The following is a 27,398-nucleotide window of genomic DNA, read 5'->3' as shown; positions in this document are numbered from 1 at the left end:
CGGGTCAGAAAGCCCGTGAAGTTTGATAATTAGATAAAGTTGGCCTCGATGGTTGTGCTACTACTTGACGGAGTAGTAGGCTCAAGTGCTGGTATCATGTTGAGGTCTCGTCACTGTAAAAATGGATACATGTAACCGTGAGAGCCCAGCGTGCACTAACGGCTGGGGCGACCTCGGCTTTTGTTAGTGCAGCTGGCACCTTGAGTACCTGTAGGTACCCACATGCACCAGACGGGCCGTTTATTGGCACCTGGAATCCTAGCTTGTGCCGCCAAGTCAAAGGAGGACGGTACATATGATGCATCTTTTCCCCAAATTTTGCATCGACATCGGAACTCTTGGCCATCCAGAACGAGCAGAGATTCCACGAAAAGAGACCTGACAGAAATTCTCTCACAAGAGCTTCGGAAGCGCGAATAGGCTTTCAAGTGAAGTTTCTCGCACTTGGTAGGCGTAACTAATTGGCAAGTGACAAGAACAGTCACGTGTGATCGTGTTGCCTGGGTGGCGTCAACTTCATCGCATCGCGTTTTGCTCTGTATCCACACGCGCATTCACGTGCTCGTTCTAGCAGTCTGCGCAACACCATGGCGACGCCGAAATGAACATCGAAAATGAGAACCAGATCATCGAGATATTGGATAATGACCCGACGGCGTCTGAAAATGAAATTTCAACCGCTGAGGGATCTTGCAGAGGCTCAAGAAAGCGCAAAGTTGAAAACGAGGACGTCTCGGAAAAGGTCCACTGGTCTGACAGCTCAGATGGAGTGCCCGTGAAGCCAGCAAAGCGAAGGGCAAAACGCAAGTCGATCGCAAAGCATAAGAAAAATCCAAAGCGTAATGATGGACATGCCGCGAAAGATGAGCTTGATCTTGGCGACATTCCGGACTATCTGCAAGAGAGACGTCGAAACTTTGATGCGAATAAGAAACAGCATCACGAGGCTGCTCTCATGCTCCCCCCAGACTACACCGATATTGATTTTCATGAATCAAGAAGAGTAGGAGAGCTGAAGGAAAGACCCGAGTTTGATGTCAGAAGTGGTATCAAGCCGTCTCGGCCGTACAGGGACATTGAGCTACCCCAGTCCGCTGGGCTCATTCCAGCACCTATCGCTCAATATCTGCGAGACTATCAGGTGGTAGGAGCCAAGTTCCTTCATCGCAAGTTCGTCTTCCAAGAAGGGTGTATTCTCGGCGACGACATGGGTCTTGGTAAAACAGTCCAGGTAGCCGCATTCCTGGCAGCTGCATTCGGCAAGACTGGCGACGAGCGGGATGATAAGCGAATGAGGGAGATTCGGTTTTGCCCTGGTCGCTGGTATCCCAGGATCCTCGTCATTTGCCCTGGATCGCTTATCATCAATTGGAAGAACGAGTTGAACAGATGGGGGTGGTGGCACATTGACATATATCATGGCATAAACAAGGACGACATCATGGGAACAGCACGATCGGGGCTCCTTGAGATCATGATTACGACCTACGACACATACAAGAACAACCGGAGTTCTATTAACATGGTGCAATGGGATGCTTGCATTGCAGACGAATGCCACCGACTCAAGGATGGGTCGTCCGAAACGACAAAGGCCATGAACGAAGTAAATGCGCTTTGTCGTATCGGACTTACCGGAACCGCCATTCAAAACAAGTATGAGGAACTGTGGACACTTCTTGACTGGACAAACCCAGGACATTTCGGGCCCAAGTCGGAATGGATGCAGACCATCAGCAAGCCTCTGACAGTCGGACAGTCTCACGACGCAACCGTAGCCCAACTTAGTTTGGCCCGACAAACCGCTAAGAAGCTCGTTGAGAACCTCCTGCCTCGCTACTTTTTGCGGCGCATGAAGACCCTAATTGCAGATCAGTTACCAAAGAAGACGGACAGAGTCGTCTTCTGCCCTCTCACAGACTTACAAGCCGATGCATACGAGAACTTCCTCAGCTGTCCTGAGATCCATCTTCTACGCACCATATCAGACCCATGTCCACACGGCAGAAAGAAAGGCTGGTGCTGTCAAACCCGCCTCCCGGATGGCAGACGATGGCCCGCCATCGTATTCCCAAGCATGATTACGTTGCAAAAATTAGCGAACCACCTCGCGCTGCTTACGCCGTCAACCACGGACCTTGAAAACAAGCATAAAAAGGAGCTGGAAACGCTAAAGCTATGCCTTCCAAATACATGGAAGCCACTCTACGAACAAAGAGACCAGATTACAAATCTTGTCAACCCCGAGTTCTGCGGCAAGTGGAAAGTCATGAAGAAACTGCTAAGGTTCTGGCACCAAAACGGCGACAAGGTGCTTGTGTTCTCGCACAGCGTCCGGTTGCTCCGTATCCTACAGCACCTATTCACGAGCACGAGCTACAACGTCAGCTACCTAGACGGATCACTCAGCTACGAGGAACGACAAGACGTCGTAGACACCTTCAACTCAGACCCCGCCCAGTTTGTGTTTCTCATCTCAACCAAGGCAGGGGGTGTGGGACTCAACATCACTTCTGCCAACAAAGTCGTCATTGTCGATCCTCACTGGAACCCATCATATGACTTGCAAGCTCAAGACCGCGCGTACCGAATCGGCCAAACTCGTGATGTCGAAGTCTTCCGCCTTATATCACAGGGCACTGTAGAGGAAATCGTCTACGCACGACAAGTCTACAAGCAACAACAGGCAAATATCGGATACACCGCCTCATCCGAACGCCGGTACTTCAAGGGTGTACAGCATGACGAGGACAGAAAGGGCGAAATTTTCGGCCTGTCCAATATATTCACGTACCACGGGACGTCCAGCCTAGTGAGAAACATTGTGAACAACACCAACATAGCTGAAGCCAAAGCGGGCGTCGACATGGCAGATGTGGACATGGAACAGGCAGCCAAGGACGAGGAGGCGTTCGGTCCGCTGAAACGGGAAGATGCGGGCGCTGAAGACGGCGGTGTGAGTCAACTGGCTGCGCTTCTTACTGCTGAAAACCAACAGCAGCTCCTCGAGTCCAAAAAGTCGGGCGCGCCCAAGAGCGACGCCATCCAGGCAATCCTGACGTCGGTTGGCGTAGAATACACTCACGACAACTCTGAAGTCGTCGGCACGTCAAAGATAGAGGAGCAGCTCTCGCGCCGAGCGGCCATGCGATCATATGCGGATGGGGATACGGAGGGACAGAATGCCCTGTTTGCGAATTCCCAGGACGAAGACGATCGCGACATGCTACATAGCACATATCGACCGCCAGAGGATGTCTGTCTACGGCAATTCTGCTCAATGGCCCGGGAATTCGGGTTCGTCAATGCTACGGAATTTGCTCTTGTGGTGGAGAGTTGGTCGCAGGAAGCTAGGAGGAACTGCTTGGACACCTTTTATAGGAGGAGAGAGGCGCAGTTGGAGGAGGCGGAGAATCTGAAACTGGAAAGGGCTGCTGAGGCGGCAGTTGAGGATGAGAGTGTCCAGGACGATGAGAAGAGCGATCATGTGGCGCAGGTTAAAGATGAAGACACGACGAGGAGCAAGAACAAGGACATAAAAAGGGTGAAGAATGAGGATATAAGGAGCGATATTAAGGATGAGGACATCAAGGCTGAAGGGGTCACTTTGGGAGACATCAAGAGAGAGGGCATCAAGGGAGAGGGCATCAAGAGAGAGGGCATCAAGGACGAGGATGTCAAGGACGAGGATGTCAAGACTGTCGCCTTAAAGGAGGACATTAAGCCTGAGGACGAAGGCGAAACGAGAGCTAAACACCAGCCAGCCAACGCTAGTGATGCGAAACCAAAAACGTTCAAGGTGGAGGGCGCATCGAAACGAGATTCAATTTTTATTTCCGATGACGATGATGAGCTATAGGAGTTCTGAGAGAATATTTGTTTACGGAAGATACCCCCTTTTTTGTAATGTCAATGCTTCGCTGGCTGCGGCATGCACCTTTTCATGACTTCGTGTGTGCCAGGTAGGCTCTGGTTTTATGCTCATTTGGTCAAGACTCCAATGACATGAGGCAGAACGGCATAAGGGGGCTCGTCTGGTGAAGTTGTCAGATCAAACTTGTTCCAGATGCCGACGTCACGCAGCGTCTGATCGGTAGGTCTACAAATCCGGCATGACCCCATGAAGAACATCCAAACGCAGTTGACAAGGCCTACCCGATCGAATTAGTCACCCAATTTCCCCCCCCCACGAGGCAGAGGATCGAAGCACTTACGCTGATAAAGAGGCATGATAGGAAACCCTCGGGCCGTCTTGACGTGCTCAAACACATACCACGTACCGCCCGGCTTCAACAACTTGTACAGGTGCTCAATGTTCTCCTTGGGATCCGGAATACTGCACATGCACCTGATGCCAACGATACAGTCGACGCTCCCAGGCTCAATCTTGCCCTCCCACGCGTTAGGGTTCGTGACGTCCTCGATGCCTACAGGCACCACCTCATACACATCCCCCAAGCCAACTTCCTTCACTCGTTTTCGCAAGGTCGCCGCTGAGATTGGATTCGGCTCAATGCCATAAATCTTGGTGATGCCGCTTTTACCTCTTCCACTCTCACCCTTCCTACTTCTCAGCCCTTCTGTTTCACCATTCCCAGACGGGGCGTTTCTGTGAATGCGAGCCAGGACATCCGCCCACATACCGCTACCAGCACCAACCTCAAGAACCGTTCCATGCACAGGCGTGGATACGACATGGTCATGGACTTTTCCGCCAGACACTTTGCCTTCGAGGAGTGGAACAACGACTGGTTCTGCACCAGCCTTTGCCTGTGGACCCAACGTCACCCAGAGGTTTCCAAAGAGTTCTTCACCAAAGGCCAATGGCGACAAGAGTTTACCATAGTTGCCCGAGGACACGAGGCCGGCGATGGTACTAGGTATGTAGGTGATTGACAAGCCGATCATGAGCCATGGCTCGATGAGGTGCGTGAAGAGCTGCTGGATATCGGTGAAGATGGACATGGTGATAAGAGCAAAAGGGAAGGTGCATTGAGGGGGGGAGAAGAACGACTCCAAATTACATGGAACTGAATTCTTAGTAATTTGAGAAAATAAAAATAGAGGGGAGAGTGGTAGGGGTGTGAGTGAAGAAGGAGAAGGAGAAGGAGCAGCCTCAAGTCATGTGCCTACGAGCTTGCCTCAAGTGCCAGCTTCTGCCCTCCCGGTCCTCGCAAGGCTAATACGCCCTGGTTCCTTTTATTTACTCTGGCCGACTCCCGCACGCCCTTTACTTCATGCCCCAAATCGCCAAATCGGGCCACGGCCCTCCGCTCATGCGTTCGCAGAGGGGGGCCAAGCGAGGCAGTTTTCAGCCAATGCCACGAGTCGAGAGGCCGGGCCGTGGGGCCGAAAACACCGCCGTCGGGGTCCACCGACAAGCCGAGCTGCTGGGTGTAGCCTCCACCGAGAGAATATATATTTCCGTAACAAAGACAAAGATGGGCAAGCATGTCACAGGATGCAGTGACTCAGAGGGATGTGCAGTGGTTTACTATGGAAATACACAACACTCCAAGAAAGCAGGCAAAGATGTCCTGCGTGGTTTATGGATACCTTTAGCGGTTCTTTGGCCAGTACTTGTTGCGTTTTTAGGGCAATTTGACCCAGCGTGGGGTGAGCCAAGTAATTCATCATTACGAGCACGAGGCGGTTTGACCCGTTTTGGAAGCTCGCCTACCAATAGACGATGATGCTACAACTCCCAAGACTGAGCACACTGAAGAAGGAGAAATGTCCATTCTTCACTCACGACAACCGCGTTTAGAAATACTCGTTAGCCAAAGAGCCTGAATTCTCTACCAAGTCGACAATCGACATTGTCCATATCGCATGATGCTTGTTCCCGTGAAATCTCGAAACCGCCCCAACGCCGCAAAACGCCCGCCCCAGCTGCTCTACAGCAGCTCAAAATCATCCAACTGGTCCCTGTACTTCATGATGTTCCTCTTAATCTTGCTGCCCACAGACCACGTCACAAAGTCCTCGGTCGACCTCGTCACCAAGTACGCCGGGTCCGTCACCGTCTCGACACCCACACGCACGTGCCCCTGCTCAATCATCTTGGTCGCGGCCTGCACCGTCTCCGCCATGCGCAGCCGCGTCATCACAACGGGCAGTCGCCTCCTCGCAAAGGCGCTGACGGTGACGCTCTTCTCGACGGCCGAAAGCTTCGACGTTCCGGGCAGAATGCCCATGTCGTAGAGCTTGTTGAGGAGGAGCTCCTCGTGCTTGCGGCGAGTCGCACTTTCGGGGGGCAGTAGCGAAAGGCGGTGGGCTAGTTGTCTGAGGGACTGAGAAGGTGAGTCATGTCAGCGATAGGCTATTCGGGCATGCAAGCTGGCGTTGCATGCTGCTCAGCCGCACGAGGGTGGGAGAGAAGAAGAAAAACGTACGCCACAGATTCTGTTGTATTTGTGGTAATCTTCAGGTTTTTGAATCATGTATCGACGGATGACGGCTTTGTCGCGGTGGTCCTTGTCGGATTTGTAGGTGATGAAGTCGGTCTTGCGGAGGAGCTTTTGCTCGTGGTACTTGAGCTTGCGCACCATCTTGGCCGGCGGGAGGTCTGCAAGAGTCAAGTGCTCGTGTGTACAGCTTGCTAGCCGTTTTTCGAATCCTCAACTCGTGCCGCGATGGGCGAAATTTTACGAGCTCTGCGCAAAAAAAAAAGCAGATGCCCCCCGCTGATAAAGGTTTGTCGTGACGAGTTGCAAACTCCAAAAAGGCCGGATTGCTTGCACGGAGAAAATCCAAAAGAAAATAAAGTGGGACGATTCTCGACTCCCACCAACCAGGAGCTAGCTTCACACCTTACAACTTCATCGCTTTCTCTCCTCCGGGGTGTCCAACTTCACACCAGCAACAATCGCCAACCATGCCGCCGCGACTCCCCGTGTGCGCTCTGCGCGCTCAATGCTCCCCTTGGAGCGCTTTCCGCGCCTTCTCTTCCTCGCCGGCAGTCGCGTCTCCCCCCCGGGAGCCGCCTCACCCCCAGCCTCACCACCAGACGGCCCGGCCGCCGACGCCCTCGTCTAGCAGCAGTCTTCTCTCCATCAGCGCCGACCGCCACAAGCGCGCCCCCAGTGTGCGCGCCATGCGTCCCGGCGAGGCAGCCGCCAAGATGATGAACCGCTACACCGACAAGCAAAACCGGAGCAGGCTCGAGTCCGTCGAGGCGCTGAGGAATTCCAAGAATTCGGCGGATTACCTGAAGCAGATGCCGAGGAGGTGGGATGCGGGCGATGTGTATTCGCCGCACGACTTGAGTCCCGTGGAGATGCAGAAGTGGAGGAAGAGGTCGTTGAGGAGCAATGATGTCGTTGATGCATTGGGCATTAGGCCATTGGACATGTACAAGGTAAGGGCGGCGGCCCTCGATGAGGAAGTGCACGGTTTTGACGCAGGTCTGCTAACTTTTTGGTGCAGAACTTTTCTCTTGTGCAGGAATTCACCACCTCGTCGGGCCAAATCATTCACTCTGCCGGCACGAGCTTGCGGCCCGTCAATCAGCGCAAGATTGCCAAGATGATTCGTCGTGTTCAGGGCATGGGCATTTATCCCACGATTCATGATCATCCTGAGATGATTCGGGACGACTTCTTCCCTGAGAGGAGATGAAGTGCAGATGGAAACAGATGCAGCTTCGGAAGTAAGGGGAAGGGGGTTCAAACAAGTTGGTATCTGCCGAGAAGTGGGCAACCTCGTTGGCCGCCTATTCTTCATATCCCACTATATGTACAACAGCCTAAAGCTCCGTTTCATGTATAGATACAAATATCCAAAGACACATATGCCTTTTGCTTTTATACACAATCATGTCTTCATGATTCGCTTGATTTTGATTTGACAGAGGCCGTACTCGTTGAGCCGTCTGCCAACTTTGTCCAGCTCTGCCCATGTGGCTCGGTACTTTTTCTTTACCCAGTCGCGGTAGTTTGCTTGTAGTTCTTGTCCGGGGAGTGCGTTGTGCGCAATGGCTAGTCTGTTTCTATAGATTAGTATCATTGGTTTCATTATCCTCATGTCCATGGCAGTTCGTTAGACTCACGTCATTGAATCTGGCTCCGATCCAACGTAGGATGCCATATTCATAATTAGCCCACGCACTTCTTTCTCATTGCCACTTCCGGCCACGGCGCCCACGTATGCACTGTACACGGCTTGAGGCACTTCCAAATCCATCCGCTCGATTCTCTCCCAGATTTCACGGGCCTGCTTATCTCCACCGGATTTCTTTTCTAAAGCCCAAAACACTGCCTGTAAACTTGCATATGACGGACCCTCACGAGATTGGATAATCTCATTCCAAAAGTCCAATGATGTTGTCGGCTTGTCGCAAGCTGCGTAAGCCAGCATCAGCCCGGTGTACAGCTTTGTGTTGGGTTGGATAGTAGTATCCATCTTGAGCATGTTGTGCACCAAGACTAATCCCTCGGGATCAGGATTCTGTGCGACTCCCTCTAGATAGAGTATATACGTATCCATAGTAGGGTGATAGGTCTTGTTTCGGTGTTGACGCATGTGCCCAAACACATGGGAGGCCATATCGGGCCGTTTGCGGTCAAAGAACGATGATATCAGTTTCATCCTGAGCTCATAGCTCGTATCTTGGAAGAATTGTTGAAGAAGTTGGTACGCGCCCCATGCTCGAGATGTACTAGTCCCTTTGTCGAGACAAAATGTCACAAAGGCGTGTTGCACAACCTCTCGTTGCTGCTCGCTATATAGGAAAGAATGGAGAGATAGCAAATCCATTACGTCAAAGTGCTGATCATTCTCCAGAAACTTGACACAAAGAGCTGCTACGGTTTCCGGGTCTAGCAGCATCTGTTCCTCCTCGAGTGCGTCTAGAAGCGCAAGAATAGTCTTGAAGTCTGGAGGTACTTGGCGTGATAACAGAGTCAAATATTTATTGGAGGATTGACGAAAATCATCAAAGAGATCAGATCCATTTTCGTTGTTCCATGGTTCGAAGTGTTTGACTTGTTCAAAAGCGCGTTGTGCGCCCTTGAGGTCGACAGCCTCTAACCTCAGCCGCAACAGACGAAGATAGGTCTCTCCACTCGGCGCAAGCCCCCTCTCGGCACAAAGTGCAAGTATGCCTTCACCCAATTCCGAATCTTGAGTCTCGATTGCAACAGTCAAGAGACCATTGATGGTGCTGATTGTGGGAGCAAGCGCCCCGTTGCGATCGACCATATGTCCCATCATGGCTTCTACTTCCGCCAAGCTCCTCCCAAGTAGCAAGATGGACTGCAGTATAGCATCCCAGTGTTTTCTTTTCGGTTGCGACTGCCCTAGTTCAAGAATAAGAGGCCCTGCCCATTCCTGGAGGTCGTTTCTTCTCGCGAATGATGCTATGTCTCTATAAACCTGAGCCTGACAGTACTTTTGGTCTATTGGCTGGCTAAACCAATACTGAGTTTCGGTAACCTTGTCGTTGTTGGCAAAATATCGAACCATGACCGCTTGGATGGTAGCATCATACGGGACACCATGCGCCATGGCATAGTTGACTAGCTCGACAAGCTCTGCTTCTTTGCCTTCTCTCGCAAGTCCATGGGCCACGGATGCCAGCAGTCGATCCTCCTTGACCAAGTAGGCATGATAGGAAGGATCCGCCCACTTTGATTTCAACATTAGCAGTGCTTCTTCCGAGCCACCGTACTCGCATAGCATCTTGATGAAATAGCTCCATTGCAGCTGGGGAGGTCGAGCTTTGCCGGTGTGATTTCCCGAAGACCAGACTGCGTATAATGATTTCGCCAGTTCCAAATGATTTTCACTTCTCTCTTGCGGTTCGATATCGAGAAGAACTTGTCGTATCATGGACAAATCCGCCGAGGACAGCGACTTCGAGTGCTGGTCATGTCCGTCGCTAGTCGTAAGGTATTCAAGCAATCGGCGACATTGTAAGGCCTGCGTGCTATTCAGCGGCATCTTCCTCTTCAACTTGGATTGCATAAGCTTCCTCAATGCGTCTATCAATTCTTTCCTTGGCGGCGGTCGCAGATTATCGAGCATCCGACTTCTCCAAACCATGACTTGCATCCATCCTGGCTCATACTCGGGTTGTCGAATTTCTCGCGGAGGTTTCTGGAACAGCGCATTGAGAAATGTCCTCGCAAAAGTCCTCTGCACCACAGGTCGCGAAATCGGTCGTCGTCGGGTCGGAGGAACGCAGGGAAGACATGCTGGAGCGGACGTCGGCCGGTAAACTAGGAACCGGCGACCATGACGGGCCAGATTCACCCTCATGGTTGATTAATTCTAGGAGTTGATGGCACTTATAGAAGTAAGTGGATCGATCATTGAGCCAACAAAGGGTCGCATTCCACTTACAAGAACATTTTCAAGGTGAAAACCCTGGTCTGCAGGTTGAAGGCGTCCGCACCTTGAGCAGGTTAAAGCTATCTTCAGTTTGCTAGACAATTATTGCGGGTCTCATAACCACATACATACATGATGAAATCCCCGTGGTTTAACCGAAAACTTATCACCTCTGCCACCGAGTAAACTTCGCTCAGCAATCGTCTTCACGGCACAACAAGTATCGTGCAATAAATAAAGAAAAACCGCTGTATTCGTCCTCGTCCACTTAGTCGCTGATGGCGCCGAGGTAATAATTATTTTTTATAAACAGACAAGACCACCGACGTAGAGAAACTACATATAATGATACTGGTAAAAGCCAGTATCCACGACCCTTAATAATCGCATGCTCTCACCCCAAACGCCACCCTCCTTTCCGGTAGTAAGGTTCCCCCACGGCGACGATGCTCCCTCTACTCTGTTGACGATGTTGTAGTGAGTGTGTGTAACGAGGTGTGTTACGAGTGTGTGTAACGAGTCTGTATGACTTGATGTTTAGCAGGAAGAGAGGGGGGAAAAAAGCCAAAAGCCAAAAGGCCAAAACAAAAACAAAGAAGTAGCAGTATATGAAAGAGCATAGAATAAGCGAGCCTCCATTCTGTTTACGCAGATTATAGGAAATCACCATCTGCTCTTACTCTGCTGATGGGGGAAGTTCAACCCACCGAGTTTGTACCGTGACGAGCGAGGCATACGAGTATCGTGCAAGCGTAACATCTAATAATATAGTATTAGGCTGTAAGCTAAGAACAGTAAAAGACTAGAAAAATAAACCATTTATACGCGTATCATGACGCGTTACACGCACACCAGCGTAATTAGTGCTGCATCGCGCCCCGCTAGCTAAAGCCATCTCGCGATAGCCTCAGCCATCATCATCATAGAAGCAAAGGAAGGCTTTAATGAACGCGGAACCTAAACGCAGCACCAAGGAAGCTGCTAGAACAGCTCCTAAAGGGGCCAAAGGGGCCAAAAAGGCCAAGGCTGCCAAATAACACTGAATTGGTAGTTTCAATTTGTTCCGCAGACGCCTTATTTACTGTTTTATATATAATATCCTATAACCAGCTATCAGGTAAGACATAAACCCGCCAAGTAATTCACAGGCACACCATGCAAGCTCTACTACAGACGACCCAAGACTTTTAAGGTCTAGAGATCCAACATGCGAGGAGAACTAGACACAGACATAGTTTAGCAACAAGACAATAAATGCCTTTTCGCGGGCGGCTAATGCAAGTCCGCCGCATGTAAACCCCAGATTAAAATACTACGGTCAAGCTTAAAAACGCCACGCCCAGGGGGAAAAGATCCCACCCCAAGTATAAAATATGGCTGGGCCTTCTTTTAATAAAAAAAAAACCATCTTACAATTCATCTCCTCAACTACCGCTCAGCAACCATTTCTTCAGGCAAAAAACTCAAGAGCAACCAGTCTCGCTAGCGGATATGAAGTCATTGCTGGAAGATTCACCTGGCCCTTCTTCCCCTCCTTCTCCTGCTCCTCCTGCTCCTCCCCCTTATACCCCTTCTAATAACATTAAGGGAAAATACCGCGCTCATAACGACTTCCATTTTAAGGGCGGAAGTGCCCGAATCAAGCTGCAAAAAGACATGAACTTTCCCCCACTAATTGGGCCATGGAAGTACGACGAAAAAACCCACAACGATGCAATCTGGATAGCACATATGGACATTCACTTCAAAGACGTGTGCGCAACCATGGAGCAAGGCCTATATTGGTCGCAGGATAATATAGATCCTACCGGCTCTAAAGTCTTCCACAATTCGTGGGGTAATTTTGCTGAGGACGGCTTCACTCGCGGGCGTCAATTTCATCTCATTGACTTGGCGGAGGATCCCCAGTGGAAGGCAAGCCTCGTAGTTTACGCCCCCAAAGTCAAGGCTCTTTCTGAATTCCGAATCCAAAATCTCTCAGTTGATAATATTGCCGACATGACTGCCTTCACTGGAGACGGGAGGTGGATTTATGCATATAACCGAGGTGATCCCGGGCAAAATTTTAATGCCATTTACGATGATATGCCGCTACGTGGTTGGTGGCCGTGGCCTAAGAATGCGCATATCTAGGACGACGCTCTGGCTGTCACACGGTTACACGAGGGCTGCGATCTCGGGACCTGGGGCATAAGGCACACGGGCTTTCTTGTCCCAGGGCATGGGTCGAGCTGCCGAGGCGGGCAGACAAGTACATACCATGGTGCTGGATAAGAAGTGGGATTTGGCTGCAGGCGGCCCCCAGTAGGGGCCCCTGGAGGGGAAGATAAAAAAAAAGGAAGCTTTGGGAGATGATTGGAATCTAGTTGAAAGGCTCAAATTGATCAGCAGCAGCAGCTTTGCTCAAACGTATGGCAAGGGCTCACGTTGGCATACGACCTAGTTATGGGAGTATTAGAACCACGAAAGAATTTTGAGATTTCACAAAAATAGTTTTGACCAGACTTCTGGAGTTACCTCAGAACAGCTAATAACTTGGCGAGTCGTATTAAAAGCCCAATTCATGTCATCTTGATACATATTCCGTATTCAGACACCATGTTCCATACTACTACAAATCCCCCAATCGCAGGTATCATGTACATCCCAGCGAAAAACATGAACGCCCCGAGCAAAAGATAAGTCATAAAACGGTCACTTACTTTTCTCTCCTTGCCTGGGGGTCGGTGTTCTTCTTGTGGCCCACTGTTCAATCTCCAAAGAACTGGCCTGGATTCCACAAATATTGTTGACATAGAGCCAAGACCAGGGCCGGCGACAGACCCCAAACAAAGCCAAAGCATAGTCCAGACCCGTTGATGAGGTGCGCTTTTCCCTGGCTGGAACAAGGACATGGCGCCGACAATAGCAACCGGCGCTGCAGCAATGGCGCCGGCGATATACAGCGGTATTGTCGTTCGCGCTGTATCCTTTTCGGAACGAAACAAAAACTCAAGGGTCATGGGTGTGAGTTTATTTTCTCGGAGGACAGTTCCGTAAGAGTAGATGACACGTTCTTCGGTCTCTTTGCTAATTCGGCCCACTGCTGAATCCAAGGGGTATCTATGCGCCAACCCATTTTCCTTCAGTTTATTTCGTAGTTTGTCCAGTGCAGGAGAGTTAACTAGAAACATCGTCGAGTACTGGGGGCATATCAGATTCCCCATCAAGTTCAACATGGACATCAAAATATACGGCGTGACCGTGAATCCAAACGCCGCATACCCGTATGTGGCAATTTGGTTCCCTCTTGTTTCGTAAAGAGTAAGAGCAGCGTAGACGAGTTGGCCAACAGATGCGAAAATTTTGAGCATGTTATGGCTGGAAGCTACAGGGCCCTCAGTCTTGTGTCTTGGTCGAAAAGTGGCGGTAAATGTATGCTCCATCCTTTCTTTAAATCCCCCGCCCTGGGTTACAGGAATGTCGTCCTCAAAAGTTACCCATTTTGGCAAGACCACGAGGCGATATCCTTTAGGTAGCCGTGAAATGCCATTCACGTGGGTAGTTGATATATCCGGGGGGAACACTAAAAAAAAGGTCAGAAGACTAGTATACGCAAAGTAGCTCGGGTGAAATTTTCATCTTACCCTCATCTCCTTCTTCATCAAGCACCTCCCTGGCCACAGTATCAACTACACTGATGCTTCCTTTCGTCCTGGTATCAGTGCAAGTGACACAGATTCCGCCTCTGCATATGCAGCCTGTTGACTGTGGTCTGGGTTGCATTGGATCACAGACTTCTGAAATGCCATCTTGCTTGACAATGGATCCCCCGGCTTCAGCGTCATCTTCTTCCGAGAAGGTGATCTCGTCCGGCTTAAAAATCAGACATATAGCCCCGGCTCTGGCTGCTTTCGTCAGTTCTGTCGGAGCAAAACAAGCCAGGCTGCTGACAGCATGAACTGCTACCAAGACGCCAGCCCCAGGAAAACATAGAGCAAGTAGTATGCTGACAGCCCACGAGAGACTGCTCTGTCCCGGTCTTCCGATAACTGTTGCCGCATGAGATACATAATTCCCTAAGAAAAATACCATGATATCCTTCCATTCGGCTGGCTTGCACATGAGACTGCAGTCGCCATGATGGGTGAAGCCGGGGACTTGGATTGGGCAACTTGCGTCTTCCATCTCTACTCCATTGGATGAGTAACAACCAGTAAACTTCGACAAGGGATACAGAGTATTTCAAGAGATATTTCCCTAGGTAAGTCTATCACAGCTTCAAGAACAGACCAATTCAGCCTCAACCTTGAGCCGGAGGGTGCAAATGTCGAAGGCGGAACGGCAAAGCATGCCTGGGTAGTTGCCTCTTTATGTTTCTCATGTTTCATTGCAGGCCCCAAGCAAGCTGCACAGCTGCGCCATGAAGCATCAAACCCGCATCTCACCCCCGTTGGTTATTGGCAGCCTTGTTTTCTGCAGCAAGTCGGCGGCTATCAGAGCTGAAAATAGACGAACCCCGGTCAAGCACAACCCCTGTGAGCCGCCAGGCTCTCTTTCGGGCCCAGCAAACGATTTCATTTCTCTCGGCTGGAAGCGTCGCATTCGTCCTGGCCATATGTGTAAGCAAGCTGCACAATGCGGCGAATTCACGCCTTTGGGGGCTATTAAATTCGAGCCTCTCGAACAGTTGAATTCGGGCCTCCGAAGCCGCTATTGCTGTCCGATTCGAGACTTTTAAAGCTCTTGAGTTCGGCCCTGCCGCTGCTGTTGGATTTGAGCACTTTGAAGCTGTTGAGTTTAAACCCCTTGGGCTGCTGCTGCTGAATTTGAAGCTTTTTAGCTGGGTTGATGCGAATTGCTCGGCGACCCACTCCTTTCGCTCGCACCCCACAAGGATACCTGCACGGGTAAAATACCAAGTCCAGCGGGACACCGTATGTACTATTACTAGATTAATAATAAAGATACAAGAGCTATAAGAAAGTATAGGGCTTTATTTTTTGAGGAGAATTAAGGGTAAAACTTGAGAGAATATGTGCACTATATGCAGTAAGAAGAGGTATATAAAATAAGGGGTTGATTGAAGCTGCTAGAAGTTGCCTAGATATAAGTACCTACCTAGGTACCTAAGTAGGTAGGCAGTATGTACGCACTGCCACGCTTGCTATTGATGGAAGTAATAGTAGAACCAGGAAAGCATTTCAGGATTACATACGAGATATTTTTAACCAGACTTACTAAGTTGCCTTGGAACAGTTAATAACTCGGTGAGTTATTAAAAAAGCCCACTCTTTTATTGCTGGAATGAAGCCATATTCTGCAATAGGGGTGGGTAGATTGGAGGGAAAAGCAATGCAACTATCTGACTTTTTTGCTCTTGTTTTGGATTTCAATTGAAAAAGGCTTAAATTAGCTTCTCGAAATTTCCGAGTATAAAAAGCGGGAAAACCTGTGTCATGTTCTCCTTCCCGTCGGTCCTTGTCACGTGATGGCCTTGTCCAAGTTGAGTCCCAAACCTGTTCACGAAAGCCTCGGTCTCATCCCTCACAACGACCTGCGCCGACGGCACCAATATCCGTAACCATGTCGTCGACATTAGTCACAGGATCATCAAGTCAGTTGACCGACACAAAATTTTCCGACGTTATTCCTTCCGTCGCCGTGATCGATACGCCTCTATCCAAAAGCATCGCCCTCCTTCGACCGGGTCTCATACTGGGACTCCTCGCCCTACGTTTCAATTCTCTCGTCGCTGATCCCGTGCCGACTCTCCAGCTTGCGCTCCCTGCTGTCGCCTTGGTCCAGACTGTATATGCGATTATTTGTCTTCCCGTTGCTGGCTCTCAATCCGCCAAGGTTGTGAGGAAGCCTCGTCCCGGGGAGAAGAAGAAGGCTGACATAAATGGACCAAACACCATCTCGGTATGTACTATGAACGGCGCCTTTTTTTCCCCTTGAAAAATGGGCGTGGTTGCAAAGTATGCTCTTGTCGCTAATTCAAGATGGGTTGCCACCAACTAGACAGCTATCCTCGCTTTACTCCTAAGCGCAATCGCCACCCCGGCTGTGTACATTCTCTTTGTTCTATTTGGCGCTCCTTTTCTCGATCACGTCGAACACACGCTTCTCTGCTCTGCACACTTCTCGTTGCTCGCTCTCTTCCCTATATTCTACTCGAGGGGTGTAAAGGCCGAAACCCTTGTCGCGGTGGCCGGTGCTTCAGCGCCTCTGGACGAAACATTTGGAGGACTGGTTGGTGCTGCAGCTGGGGCATGGCTTGGAGCAGTTCCCATTCCACTGGACTGGGATAGAGAGTGGCAGAAATGGCCAGTCACGATTGTGGTCGGCATGTTTGCAGGCTCATTGCTGTGCAGCTCGGTGTCGGGGACGTTGCTCTTTGGCAAACGGTTGAGCAGCAATGAAGAAAAGAACGAGTAATTAAGAGTAGGCCCCTCTACAAGGTGAATTGATACAATAATGTCTCTAGGTGGCTACAGAAGTACATACATGTCACCCCACGTCGAAAGCCTGCAAGCAAATCCATGCGTCCCTATTCAATGGCATGCCATTCGTCTAGATACAATCATGCGGCGGCAGGTGAGTAGTGCTGCCACATAAAATTTAGACGCGGCGTCTATTATGGCAGTCGCATGACACATGGAATGAGGATGGCACACAGGACATTTCAGAAAACTATGATTAATGGGTATCTAATAGCTGCCCTGAGGCATTACTTCCAAAGGTAGCGTCAAGTTATTGGCCATACATCCTCATACCGTGCATACACTGCCCCTTCCAAACCACAGAGAAAAAAATAGAAGCAGGGGTAGGCGAAACCGTACAAGTCATAAGCTACCCGTAGAGACTCGCCCCAAACAGCCAACTGAATATGAGATCGAAAGAGAAGAAGGGTTGCAACGGGTTGGTTCAAAGCCTTGAATATCTTAGGTTCGCATCATCATGCAGACATGGACGCAATTCGCCAGCGCCGCCGGTGTTTAGCGTGAGTAAATGACCCAGAAGGCGTGAAAAAGACCAGGAAAGTAACCTGGGAGTAAGAAACGAGTTTGTTAGCAAAGGTCATCGGTAGTAGAGGAAGCGTCTGTTCCGGACGGCGGTCTGGATAAAGGCGATGCTGCCATGTTGCCTAGAGGCTTGGCACGTACCCAAGATTGTGAGAATGACGTTGATCCAAAATTGGCCAGAGCAGCCAACCTCAAGGAACACACCCAGAGGGGGCAGAATAATGGCAAGGATGACCTTGCAAATGTCGCTGGCGTGAAAGGTCAGTCTCATATCTCATTTTGTCACAGTTTCTCTCGCTGGTGTCTGCTTGCTGTGGTAATCATGACTCCGTGAGCGGCGCGGATATGGTCTCTTGAAGAAACCCAGCCAGATCCGAGCTGCACTCAGCCAGATCCATTGGCCACCAGCAGCAAAATAGTCGTTGAGAGGCGTCTCGCTTTCGAGCGCATCAACTCAAAGCTTACCTAGCGGTGACAGGCATGTTGTCGGTTTAAAGCTAACAGCTTAGGGAGTTCTAGTTGATGCGGGTGTGACGTTGACGAAAGATGTTTTGAAGGAGACCGAGCGAGGGGAAGGCGGGCGGAGGGGGGAGGCAGCTTACTTATTCTGTTTTCCAAACAGCAGAAGCGATCTTTCCCAAGCCAAGTGTTTTTGCCTTTGCCAATGCTACTTAGTATTACCACGCCGACAGCAAACCCAGGTTCGGGTCGCGCGGCGGGACCGCCGATGCCGTAGCAGCATGTGTGTCTCGAACCATGGATTTCCATCCCGCCGACTTGTTATTGCTCCCTGTCTTTCCGGTACCCAGTTATCGCAGCTACTAAAGCGCACAAGTCGACAGGGTCTCCATGCACTCTGGGGGCCTGCCCAATCGACGATGCGTAACTGCATCGCCACCAACCAGCCCGGCCGCACTTCCCACAAGCCTTCTCCTGCGTCATCGACTCGCTCCCGGAAGGAAATGAAGCCAAGATAAGCAAGTTTGCGAGCTTCCCTCGGAACATGGTTTCCACGCTGTGTCGCGCGACAAGAAAGCTCCTCACCCCTCTAGTCTGGCAACACTGTTGTCTCGTCTCAGCAACAACCTCAAACGTTCGCTCCAATCGACCCCGCCTCGAACAATTCAGCCTTGCCAGATGCGGCACGAAGCTCCAGAGGGGAAAAATCAAAAAATCACACAAGTGATCAGGAGTCTGTAAGCCCAACCTGCAATACGTCATGGCACGGTCCCCCTTCGAAATGCAACGACAGGGATTAATTGGTTTGCACCGCCACAGATGGTGCATGTGCAGCAGCTGACGCTACAATTAGCTTCCTCAGCAACCACACATCCACCATCGAACCGCTGCCAAGCCACAGATGAGCCTGGTGCCAAGAAGACAAGCCACAAATTGGGACAGGGCCAGCAGCTTTACCTTGCTCCATGACGGCAGAGGGTGGCCTCATCATGATGATGACATATGCTGTGCACATGTTTGTCATGGTGTCACGGCTGAGGATGCAATCAGCTGCGACTGGCATGTCAATTGACAGCCCATCCCAAGATGAGACCCGGAAAAAAATCAAATGCGCCGGTTAAGAAGGGTCGACAAACCCCAGCCATCCGTTATATCCCCAGATGGCCCTTCCACCGCCAGACTCCAGACCGATAGCTCACCGGGCACCCAGCCGGTCCGAGTGCGCAGTGCATCTGAATACCAGACCCGCTCTTGGGCGAACATTTGTTGGCGCTGTATTCCCTCCGGCGCGCACCGGGTGCATCAGACCAGACCCGTCTGCACCACACGCTTGCCAGTTGCAGCGTGGTATTCCTTACTCCGTCCCAACCACGATACTCCGTACGGAGGTACATAGTATGCGCCGTCCCTCTTGCCCGGTGGCTGAGCGAGACATCATTTCAGCCCTAGCTTCGTAATTTATGCAGCGGCCATTTAAAACACGTCGCTCCTGCCACCCCCACCAACACACGGGCTGGCCTCGGCCATGCGCCGAGCCTTCCAACGACACTCCGTACTACGTACAGTGGGCGTAGCTGTTTATGTGCCCAGACATTTCAAAATGCTGCGGTCCACTTAGAGCCCAGCAGCTGAGGGCCAAGACTGCCAAAGACCAGGTTGAGTCCGGTCGGAGTCATCGGCGATGATGCAAAGTCCTGCCTGTGTTTGCCACTCAAGAAAAATAAATACATAAATAAAAAAATCAATATCTGCGGAGTACCAAGTGACATTTGGGAACGGTTGCACAGCACCCAAGGTTATCCCCTGCGCTGAATCAGGCACACCTTGTACGAGATTGGGCCTCGTCGAGTTTGTGCGTGTCCATTGAACCTTGACACCCTAGAGTCCTAGACTCTGCCAATGAATGGACAGGTTCACAATCTTTCCGTCATTCATCACCCAACGACACAAGACACCGCCCGCGTGGAAGCCCTTCGCTTGCGCGTCATGGCTGTACGTATACTAGTACTACATAAATGCCATGTGGCATGCTTCCCTTGTAGACTAGGCGCGGGTCGATGCAAGAACAAGACAAGAAGCATCCTTTGAACTTTGTCTATTCCAGGATCCCTCGCACAAGCAAGTTCAAGTTTATACCTATTACCAAAACCGCCATCTGACCAAAACGCCCGACTCCAAAACCCCCCTTCTGCGCCCCCCTTCTAAAACACTAAAATACCCCCAACTCGGTCACGGTCAAAGTAATTCTCCCTCCCCGTCCTCGACAAGATCATCATCTTCTTCTTCCCAATCCACATTGGCTGCCATCTCCTCTGCGCGTCTCTGGACCTCCGCCAACCCGGACAGCTCAGCAACGTAATCCTTCTCCTGCAGTGCCCTCTTGACAAAACCCCATCCATCTGTGCGGTACGCGTCCAACACCTTGGGACTACATGCGCTGCAGCAGTCGTACGATTGACCCCGGATATTCATGTTTTGGAACGTAGATACGTAGCCGCGGATTTGGTGGGGGACCAGACCTAAAGGATGGCTGGGAGGGTCGCGGTCGGGAATACTTCCTGGCGTATGTTGGGGTGCTGGTGCCTGGTTTCGGAGCGGGTGTTGGAGGAGACTAGTGAACAGCTCGACCAGGAGGGCAGATGCGATGGCTGCGACGCCGGGCCGGGTTACTGTACATTGCTGGTCGAGGGTCTGGTCCTTCATTGACTGTCATGTCGTAAGTATCTAATAATCTTTCCTATTGAAAGTGAGGAGTGAGGGGGAAGGGGAGCGTGGTCTGGTGATGTGTAGACTTACATCGGCTGGGGCCACGACGTCGTTGCAAAAGTAACAGCCGAGAGATGTCTGTCCCTTCTCCCTCGTCTCGGCGCCGTGACGCATGACGACATAAGAGTCGAATCCAAGAGCGGCATTCATGACAATCTTTGCTCGAGCCTTTCCTATCACCGTCGGTAGCCAACGCGACTCACGGGTATCCATCAACAGGAAAATAACGTCGTGGTCCTCAATCAAGCCTTCGAGCTTTTCCAAGTCGGCCCTCGTCTTTTCCTCGTCTGTAAATGCATGGCCAAGCATTGGCACAGAGAGGGCATGTCCTTCGCTTTCAACACCGGGGTAGATGCGCTTCAGCATGGCCGCTGCGGCTGCTGCTTTTGGCTGCCCGCCATTTGTGCAGTCGTTGAACTCGAATAGTGGTTGTCGTACGGGGTTCGAGTACGAGACCCTGCCGTAGTCGACGAATGTCACCTTCCTCACACCCCAGCCTAGCAAATTCCTCGAGACGTAGCCTCCCAGTGTTCCGGCTCCCAGCAGGAGACATTTTGTGTTCTTGATAAGGTCCAAGTCAAGGTCGGGTGCGAGACGCCACTTCATCAGCTTCAGGTTCAAGTCGACGGATGAATCGGCCAGTCTCGTCGGGTCCATGTAGTCTGCGAGATTTGCCTGCTGGGCTTGAAGTTTTCCGTTTCGCGACCTCTCCCACCCCGTAACCTTGGGCATTTCTCTCATCTCCATCGTTTCTACGGAGTCCATTTCGATGGGGAGCACGACACTCCTGGCTTCGTGTCTTCGGGCCCAGGTGTCTCTGTAGCACAGAATCTTGGCCCTTGACGCCCGGAAGCGCTGTCGGATGAGAACCAGGAGATTTCTAAGTGGCCAGCCAGGTCCTTCGGCGTAGGTGGATGGGTCGACGAAAGCGACGTAACGATCCTCCTCGGGGATGTCGTTGAAGAAGCCCTCCTCGAAACTGCCCAATGTACTGACTTCCCATCTAAAACCTATACTGTTCAAGCCTTCGATATCTTCGGTTTGGATCTCTTGACCACGAACCTTTTTCGCGAGAAAAAAGCCATGTTGACGACTGTCAACGCTATATCGCCACGTCCCAACCCTGTCGACCAGTTCTGTGCTTTCATCGGCGGTGAAGCGTTCAACAGGTCCGGTCCGCTTCCATTGGGGGTCTGAGTGTAAGGCTGGGAACGCGAACCAATACGTAAACTTGTATTTCTTGAGATCCGCGTACGAGAGGATGACAAAAGATGAGAGAAGCGATGGCACAGAGTAGATGGTACCGTCGTTGATTGCGTCCCAGATCTATGTTCGTCAGTAATGCGGTCGACAGGTAAATAGTAGCGCTCGTGTCAACGTGCCTGTCTCCCGGCTTTCCTAATCATCTCGGTTTTATCCGTCGTCTTGAACCGCTCCAGGGTATTGACATTCTTGATAATGCCTTCTCCTCTGGCTGTGCCGAGAGGTGCGCTGCATCAGACTGTTCAGCTTTCTGGAAGCCATTCCGGTCTATGAAAATGCGAAAACTCACTTTTGGTTGGTCAGGGCATTACCTAGGATCTGCATCTTGCAGCTAGCCTGTGGTTCCTCAACTCTCGACTCATACAAACCGAGCACGTTTCTCGCAGAGTCATCCAGCTTGTCATAGTCGAGCTTGGAGGCAAAAAGAGCCGAATAAAAGGGTAGCTCAATCTCCGACGTAAACGTCGCAAACTGGAGAGGCGTGGCCATAGTGAATCGCGGCGCCGTGTATGTGATTGTCTCACGAGATTCGCTGCCAATGTAGTTGATGAGACGTCCGTGGCAGACAAATCCGCACTGCGGGGCAGATGAGACGTGTGCGTGTCAAGCAGTAAATCGATTAGCTTTATTTCCTGGTGGTCGAGAGCAAGATATTTTTCGTGCAAGGAGTGGAAACACAAAGATTGAGATGGAAAATCGGCGCCGTGATATGTTGATAGTCGAGGTTGTCATATGACAAAGAGAGTCATCACGAGCTGCGTGTCAGGCTGATGATTGCGGAAACCGGGTTGTTTGCTGCACCGGACATGTGCAGGGCTGGCGCCTGCGACCAGGCTAGAGGCATCGAGCTGTGCCCCGCCGCGGGGTTAGAGCCAGGCTGGGGAGTGGCCGGAAAGTTCAACTACATGTACTCCGTGCCATATGCCGTGTTTGAACTTGCATACTTACAAAGTAGGCGGCACGATGAGCTGCAAGTGCAAGAAAGTCTAGTTGAGCGGGAAAGTCGCAGATGGGTAAAACGTCCCACAGCACAATTTAAACAATTGTGAACAAGCAAAGACGTACAGGGGCAAGACGGCCCTTCCTAGGTACCTAGGTAGGTAAGTACTTACGTAGGCTACGATGGCGGGTCTTGCGCTTAGCGGCATTATGTTGGAAGCTCTAAGTAAATCAATAAGGTCAGCTGCTTCAACGATTGAACAAGATCATCCGGTATGGTGTAGTGGCTAACATCGCTCGCTCTCAATTATCCTTATCGTGTATTGTTACCGAGCAGCCCAGGGTTCGATTCCCTGTACCGGAGAAAGTTTCTATTTTTGCATTCCGTCTTTACTTTTTGCCGTGCGATTCGCTACTTGGTGCATTTGCAATATCAGCATTATTGTTTGTCTTTAGAAGTATTCATCACGGCGCATTTTTGTTCCAAATGCTGGCGTGGGTAGATTGTATATTGTAAATTACACACTCAGTCACATCTCATGCCCAATATGTTTAACACGACGACTTTGTTCGAGGCTCTCACTTTGAATATTCACGAAGAGAACTGTTTATGACTACTATTCCGCGGCCGTGCATAGCATATATAACAGAATACAACTGTCGTTGCCGAAGGGTCTGGGGACATCAGGTGTGGGAGTGGGCTTTATGTCACTTTGACCAAAGTGGCAATTTGCTCCATGTATATACTCGCTACGGAGTATACAGAAACGATATTCGCGATATCGAATAAGACGGGTGTAGATTTGGGCCGCCCATATCACGATTTCCCCTGGTGACGCTCAAAAAAGGGCCTTTTTTGGTGACCAATATAGTGTTGCCATTTGCCGCTTATACGCAGATCTCGGTAAAGTGAGCCGTTGAAAGGACCCTTGGCCAATGTGGGCGACCACGCGAACCCCACCGACACGACACGACTTCTTTGACCGCGCGAGATCCTTTCATTGTTGAGCTGTTAAGCGCTGGACTCAACGTCATTGATCACACAGGTCTGCAAACCCGATTTGTGCCACGGTGACGCGGTCAAGATGCTTATCGGCATCTGCGGAGGTGAGAATCATTTGCACAGAAGGGGCGCGTGAGCCCGTTGTTCGTTCTAACGCAAAACGTAGGCATTTGCTCAGGCAAGAAGACCGTCGCCCAGTATCTCGTTGAGCACCACGGCTTCAAACACCTCTACCTGGAGCCGCCCAAGGAGAACCGCACCTCACCCAGCGGGGATGAGCAAACCCCGTCGTCTGAATCTGCGAGTTCCCAGTCGTCCTCGTCTGCCGCGGCATTCAGCGGTGCCTTGAACTTCAGTGCCCTCACGACCAAAAACGGCCGCCACTCTGCATCTGATACATCACTGACGCTGAGGCCACAAACGGAACAGCATACATTCGCCTCACCTGAAGCGCTCCTCGACTTTGTCACTCTCCGCTGGCGAGGCCGCTTCGTGACAACTGACATACCCACCGAGGCCGTGCTCGACGTTTTCGTGCGCCGCCCTTTCTTCCTCCTCCTGTCCATTGACGCACCCCTCACCGTCCGGTGGCGGCGGTTCCAGCAGCGAGCCAAGGTGCCCGGAGAATCAGACATTGCCCTCGACGACTTTGTCTCCCGCAGCGACGCTCACTTATACGACCCCCACGGCGGCTTCCAGCCCCTCATCTCCCGCGCCACGGTCAGGCTGCTCAACACGTCGTCGTCGCTCGCCCACCTGTATGCCACGCTGGGCAAGCTCGACATCCCCAACCCCGACCGGCTCCGCCCCGGCTGGGACACGTACTTTATGGCCCTGGCGTCGCTGGCCGCCCAGCGCTCCAACTGCATGAAGCGTCGTGTCGGGTGCGTCCTTGTCGGGAGGGAGCGCCGTGTCATCAGCACCGGCTACAATGGCACGCCGCGGGGCATCCGCAACTGCGCCGACGGAGGGTGCCCCCGCTGCAACGAGGGGAACAGTTCGGGCGTCGGGCTCGCCACCTGTTTGTGCATACACGCCGAGGAGAATGCCCTCCTCGAGGCGGGTAGGGAGCGAATCAGGGATGGCTCCGTGCTCTACTGCGATACGTGTCCGTGCTTGACTTGCAGCATCAAGATCTGCCAAGTGGGCATCGGCGAGGTTGTGTACGCCCATGGGTACAGCATGGACAAGGAGGCGGCAGCTGTGTTTAGTCAAGCTGGCGTTAAGCTGCGGCAGTTTATCCCGGTACGTTTTATGCGAAGCCCCTGCATGTATTTATTATTAACCCTGGCTGTGCCTGTTATACACAAGTCAATGCCGTCCGGTGCTTTGGGTTTTCATGTGGCGTGCTTGTGCTAATTTGGGAAAATAGCCACCCAACGGACTTATTCACCTGGAGAAAATGGAGTTATATTGAGACATGGTGTTGTCAGATTTTGTCGCGGTGAGCTGAGGATTATGAGGCATTGGAATAATATGGTCATGGCGTGTATCTGTGCGGAGCATTAAATGCATAGTGGAGTAAATATACATATGTAAAGGCAGCATAGGCATAGTCCGGATTATCAATAAGTGCGTCACTTTGTGTTGCCTTTGCTGACTTGTCATGTGCAAGTGATGCTTCCATCTATGTCCGTGCTATGATTTGATTCTTGATGATAAAAGAGCCTTTGGACTGGGATTTCGCGGTTTCCGGTAAAGTAGCGGTTCGTTTTATCATTGGGTGTACCGCAACACACCACCATGTCGGTAGATTCCCTTGCATTTTCCCACCACGAGGTAGGAATACAGCTGGATGCAGCACGTGGTCATTGACAGTACGCACTGGCCCGACACCAAGGTGTGCCGTCCCATTCATCACCGCCCAAGCTTATGAAGCATAACAAAGGGTAATGGAGGAATGAATTTCCTATTTTACCTCACACAAGGAGAACACCAGCGAACAGCCACGAAACTACCCAGACTCCAGGGTAGCACACAACGCCCACGGACCTGACTAACACAGACTATCCTGCATAGTACTACCAGTAGCACGTCGTCGACACATGGCTTTTCCGCAAGGGACACGACCTGGTTGTTACCCCTATTTCTCTCGTCTGACACCACCAGACAACACGGACTAACGGAGTCCCTATTTTTTATTCTGAAATGCGGTGAGGACTATACCGCACAGCCAACCTTCACCGACGATGCGGGAAATATTATTATAGCTCTGTTTACATTACTAGGCATCTGGACCCTCCTGCAGTCCATAATTTCGTTGCGGTGTGCCTGAGCTCTCATTAGGTTTTATGCAGCGCAGACTTCAGCCATGCTGAGCCACAAGTTATGTCCCATAAAAAAAGTGCAATAACATGGTGGTCAAAGCAGCGATTCATGGGTGGTTCCACCATTGCATACTCCGTGCATGGTACACAAAAAACAATACTTCTTTTATGAAATTGACGTCCCAAGCCACCGCGGCGCACGTTCTTGAGGGGCGATTGAGCGGGAGGAGCATCGCGGGCCAGGAGTTTGCGATGGGACAAGGGGAAGGGGAAGGGGGGAAGACGACGAGGATCCCAAGTCATCGTTCGACTCGCGAATGCAAGTCAAGTACGGAGTAGTTCCTCCCACCACGATGGCCATGGGTCACGAACCCGCCCGCGTCGAGGGGAATTCGATAAGTTTGATTCAGTTCTAAATGCAATCGGTAGCCTGTCCGCGAAAAATGAATGGCGTTTTTCGTGGGGCGGCCCCAGACTAACACCATCCCTGAAGCGAGATGACCCGGCGAAGATAGGGGTAAAGACGAAGCGCCGATTTTCTTCTTCTAGGGGGTTTCTACCGAGTACGGAGTATTTTGTCGCAATTTCATGGTCCATTTCAAGCCCCCATACCGTGGAGGGCGGGATGGGAGATGTTTGTTTTTATCAACACGCCTGACGCCATGTCGTCCCAACTAGCACATACCCTGACAAGAATTCAGGAACAAGGAAAATCGCTCCAGGCATGACTAAAGATCTAACAGTTTAGAAAGAGGGGTTGGGGAATATTGTTTCAACGTAAGAGGTTGGAAACAGTCGCCTCGCCCCGTGACAGCGGGATGGCCCTCGGATCTGTTCCCGCGAAAGACGCCTCTGCCTCCCGCTGACAACACACAGATGTCGGATCCACAATTGCAACTTTTGCCGTTTGGTCGAGGCCATCAGACAGGCCCAGGGGCTTCTTTCCGAGTGCGTGTGGCGAAAAGCAAAGGAAAAACAACAAAAAGGCGAGACACGGTTGTTCAAGCCGAGTGCATGACTTCAGGATCGACAGGCCACGCAGTGACCTCTGGTTGGCAAGTGCGTCTTGTCCCGACTTGACAGAGACGTCTGGTGGGCTGCGGGCAAGTCGGGGCTCACTGGAACTCGAGCTCTCAAGCTCCATCCCAAGAGTTGGGCTGTTGGGATCCCTGGGGTCCCTGAGGTCTCAAGGCTTTGGAATTCACACGCCCTTGACCCATCCATCATTGAGTGTGCAAGGTGCAGCTTTTGTAGCGGACCGAGATGCGGGTCAATAAGAAGCCAATTATTAAAATATACTTATCTTTACTAATAAATAATACAGGAATATAAGTACTAATTATCTTTAAATGTACATAAAAA

General features: G+C 51.2%; 9 protein-coding genes across 9 annotated transcripts; 5 read left to right on the top strand and 4 right to left on the bottom strand.

Moving 5' to 3' along the window:
- Nucleotides 1-601: 601 nt before the first annotated feature.
- On the top strand, nt 602-3,859 carry MAA_03082 (SNF2 superfamily RAD26-like protein; the record flags this gene model as incomplete). Its single annotated transcript, XM_007821080.1, has 1 exon — nt 602-3,859. The coding sequence occupies one exon, from the start codon at nt 602-604 to the stop codon at nt 3,857-3,859; it is 3,258 nt and encodes a 1,085-aa protein (XP_007819271.1).
- A 122-nt stretch (nt 3,860-3,981) lies between these two features.
- Nucleotides 3,982-4,965, bottom strand: MAA_03081 (Methyltransferase type 11; the record flags this gene model as incomplete). Its single annotated transcript, XM_007821079.1, has 2 exons — nt 3,982-4,151; nt 4,215-4,965. The coding sequence occupies 2 exons, from the start codon at nt 4,963-4,965 to the stop codon at nt 3,982-3,984; spliced, it is 921 nt and encodes a 306-aa protein (XP_007819270.1).
- A 932-nt stretch (nt 4,966-5,897) lies between these two features.
- MAA_03080 (RNA-binding S4) lies at nt 5,898-6,551 on the bottom strand (the record flags this gene model as incomplete). The annotated part of the gene is made up of 2 exons (XM_007821078.1): nt 5,898-6,293; nt 6,396-6,551. 2 exons carry the CDS (start codon nt 6,549-6,551, stop codon nt 5,898-5,900), a joined length of 552 nt encoding a protein of 183 aa, XP_007819269.1.
- Nucleotides 6,552-6,877: 326 nt separating this feature from the next.
- On the top strand, nt 6,878-7,620 carry MAA_03079 (Ribosomal protein S18; the record flags this gene model as incomplete). The annotated part of the gene is made up of 2 exons (XM_007821077.1): nt 6,878-7,360; nt 7,429-7,620. 2 exons carry the CDS (start codon nt 6,878-6,880, stop codon nt 7,618-7,620), a joined length of 675 nt encoding a protein of 224 aa, XP_007819268.1.
- Nucleotides 7,621-7,815: 195 nt separating this feature from the next.
- MAA_03078 (complex I intermediate-associated protein 84) lies at nt 7,816-10,260 on the bottom strand (the record flags this gene model as incomplete). The annotated part of the gene is made up of 2 exons (XM_007821076.2): nt 7,816-7,984; nt 8,051-10,260. 2 exons carry the CDS (start codon nt 10,258-10,260, stop codon nt 7,816-7,818), a joined length of 2,379 nt encoding a protein of 792 aa, XP_007819267.2.
- Nucleotides 10,261-11,823: 1,563 nt separating this feature from the next.
- On the top strand, nt 11,824-12,465 carry MAA_03077 (uncharacterized protein; the record flags this gene model as incomplete). The annotated part of the gene is made up of 1 exon (XM_007821075.1): nt 11,824-12,465. The coding sequence occupies one exon, from the start codon at nt 11,824-11,826 to the stop codon at nt 12,463-12,465; it is 642 nt and encodes a 213-aa protein (XP_007819266.1).
- A 3,432-nt stretch (nt 12,466-15,897) lies between these two features.
- Nucleotides 15,898-16,752, top strand: MAA_03075 (GPI biosynthesis protein family Pig-F; the record flags this gene model as incomplete). Its single annotated transcript, XM_007821073.1, has 2 exons — nt 15,898-16,236; nt 16,336-16,752. The coding sequence occupies 2 exons, from the start codon at nt 15,898-15,900 to the stop codon at nt 16,750-16,752; spliced, it is 756 nt and encodes a 251-aa protein (XP_007819264.1).
- A 3,281-nt stretch (nt 16,753-20,033) lies between these two features.
- On the bottom strand, nt 20,034-22,316 carry MAA_03074 (E1-like protein-activating enzyme Gsa7p/Apg7p; the record flags this gene model as incomplete). Its single annotated transcript, XM_007821072.1, has 4 exons — nt 20,034-20,504; nt 20,595-21,890; nt 22,013-22,055; nt 22,117-22,316. 4 exons carry the CDS (start codon nt 22,314-22,316, stop codon nt 20,034-20,036), a joined length of 2,010 nt encoding a protein of 669 aa, XP_007819263.1.
- Nucleotides 22,317-23,851: 1,535 nt separating this feature from the next.
- On the top strand, nt 23,852-25,186 carry MAA_03073 (Cytidine deaminase; the record flags this gene model as incomplete). Its single annotated transcript, XM_007821071.1, has 3 exons — nt 23,852-23,873; nt 23,936-25,014; nt 25,142-25,186. 3 exons carry the CDS (start codon nt 23,852-23,854, stop codon nt 25,184-25,186), a joined length of 1,146 nt encoding a protein of 381 aa, XP_007819262.1.
- Between the last annotated feature and the right edge of the window lie 2,212 nt (nt 25,187-27,398).

This window comes from Metarhizium robertsii, assembly GCF_000187425.2.
Source record: "Metarhizium robertsii ARSEF 23 chromosome Unknown MAA_Scf_4, whole genome shotgun sequence".
In the NCBI taxonomy this organism is placed as follows: domain Eukaryota; kingdom Fungi; phylum Ascomycota; class Sordariomycetes; order Hypocreales; family Clavicipitaceae; genus Metarhizium; species Metarhizium robertsii.
The sequence above is the reverse complement of the archived record's forward strand: the minus strand, read 5'-3'. Positions and strand labels throughout refer to the sequence as shown.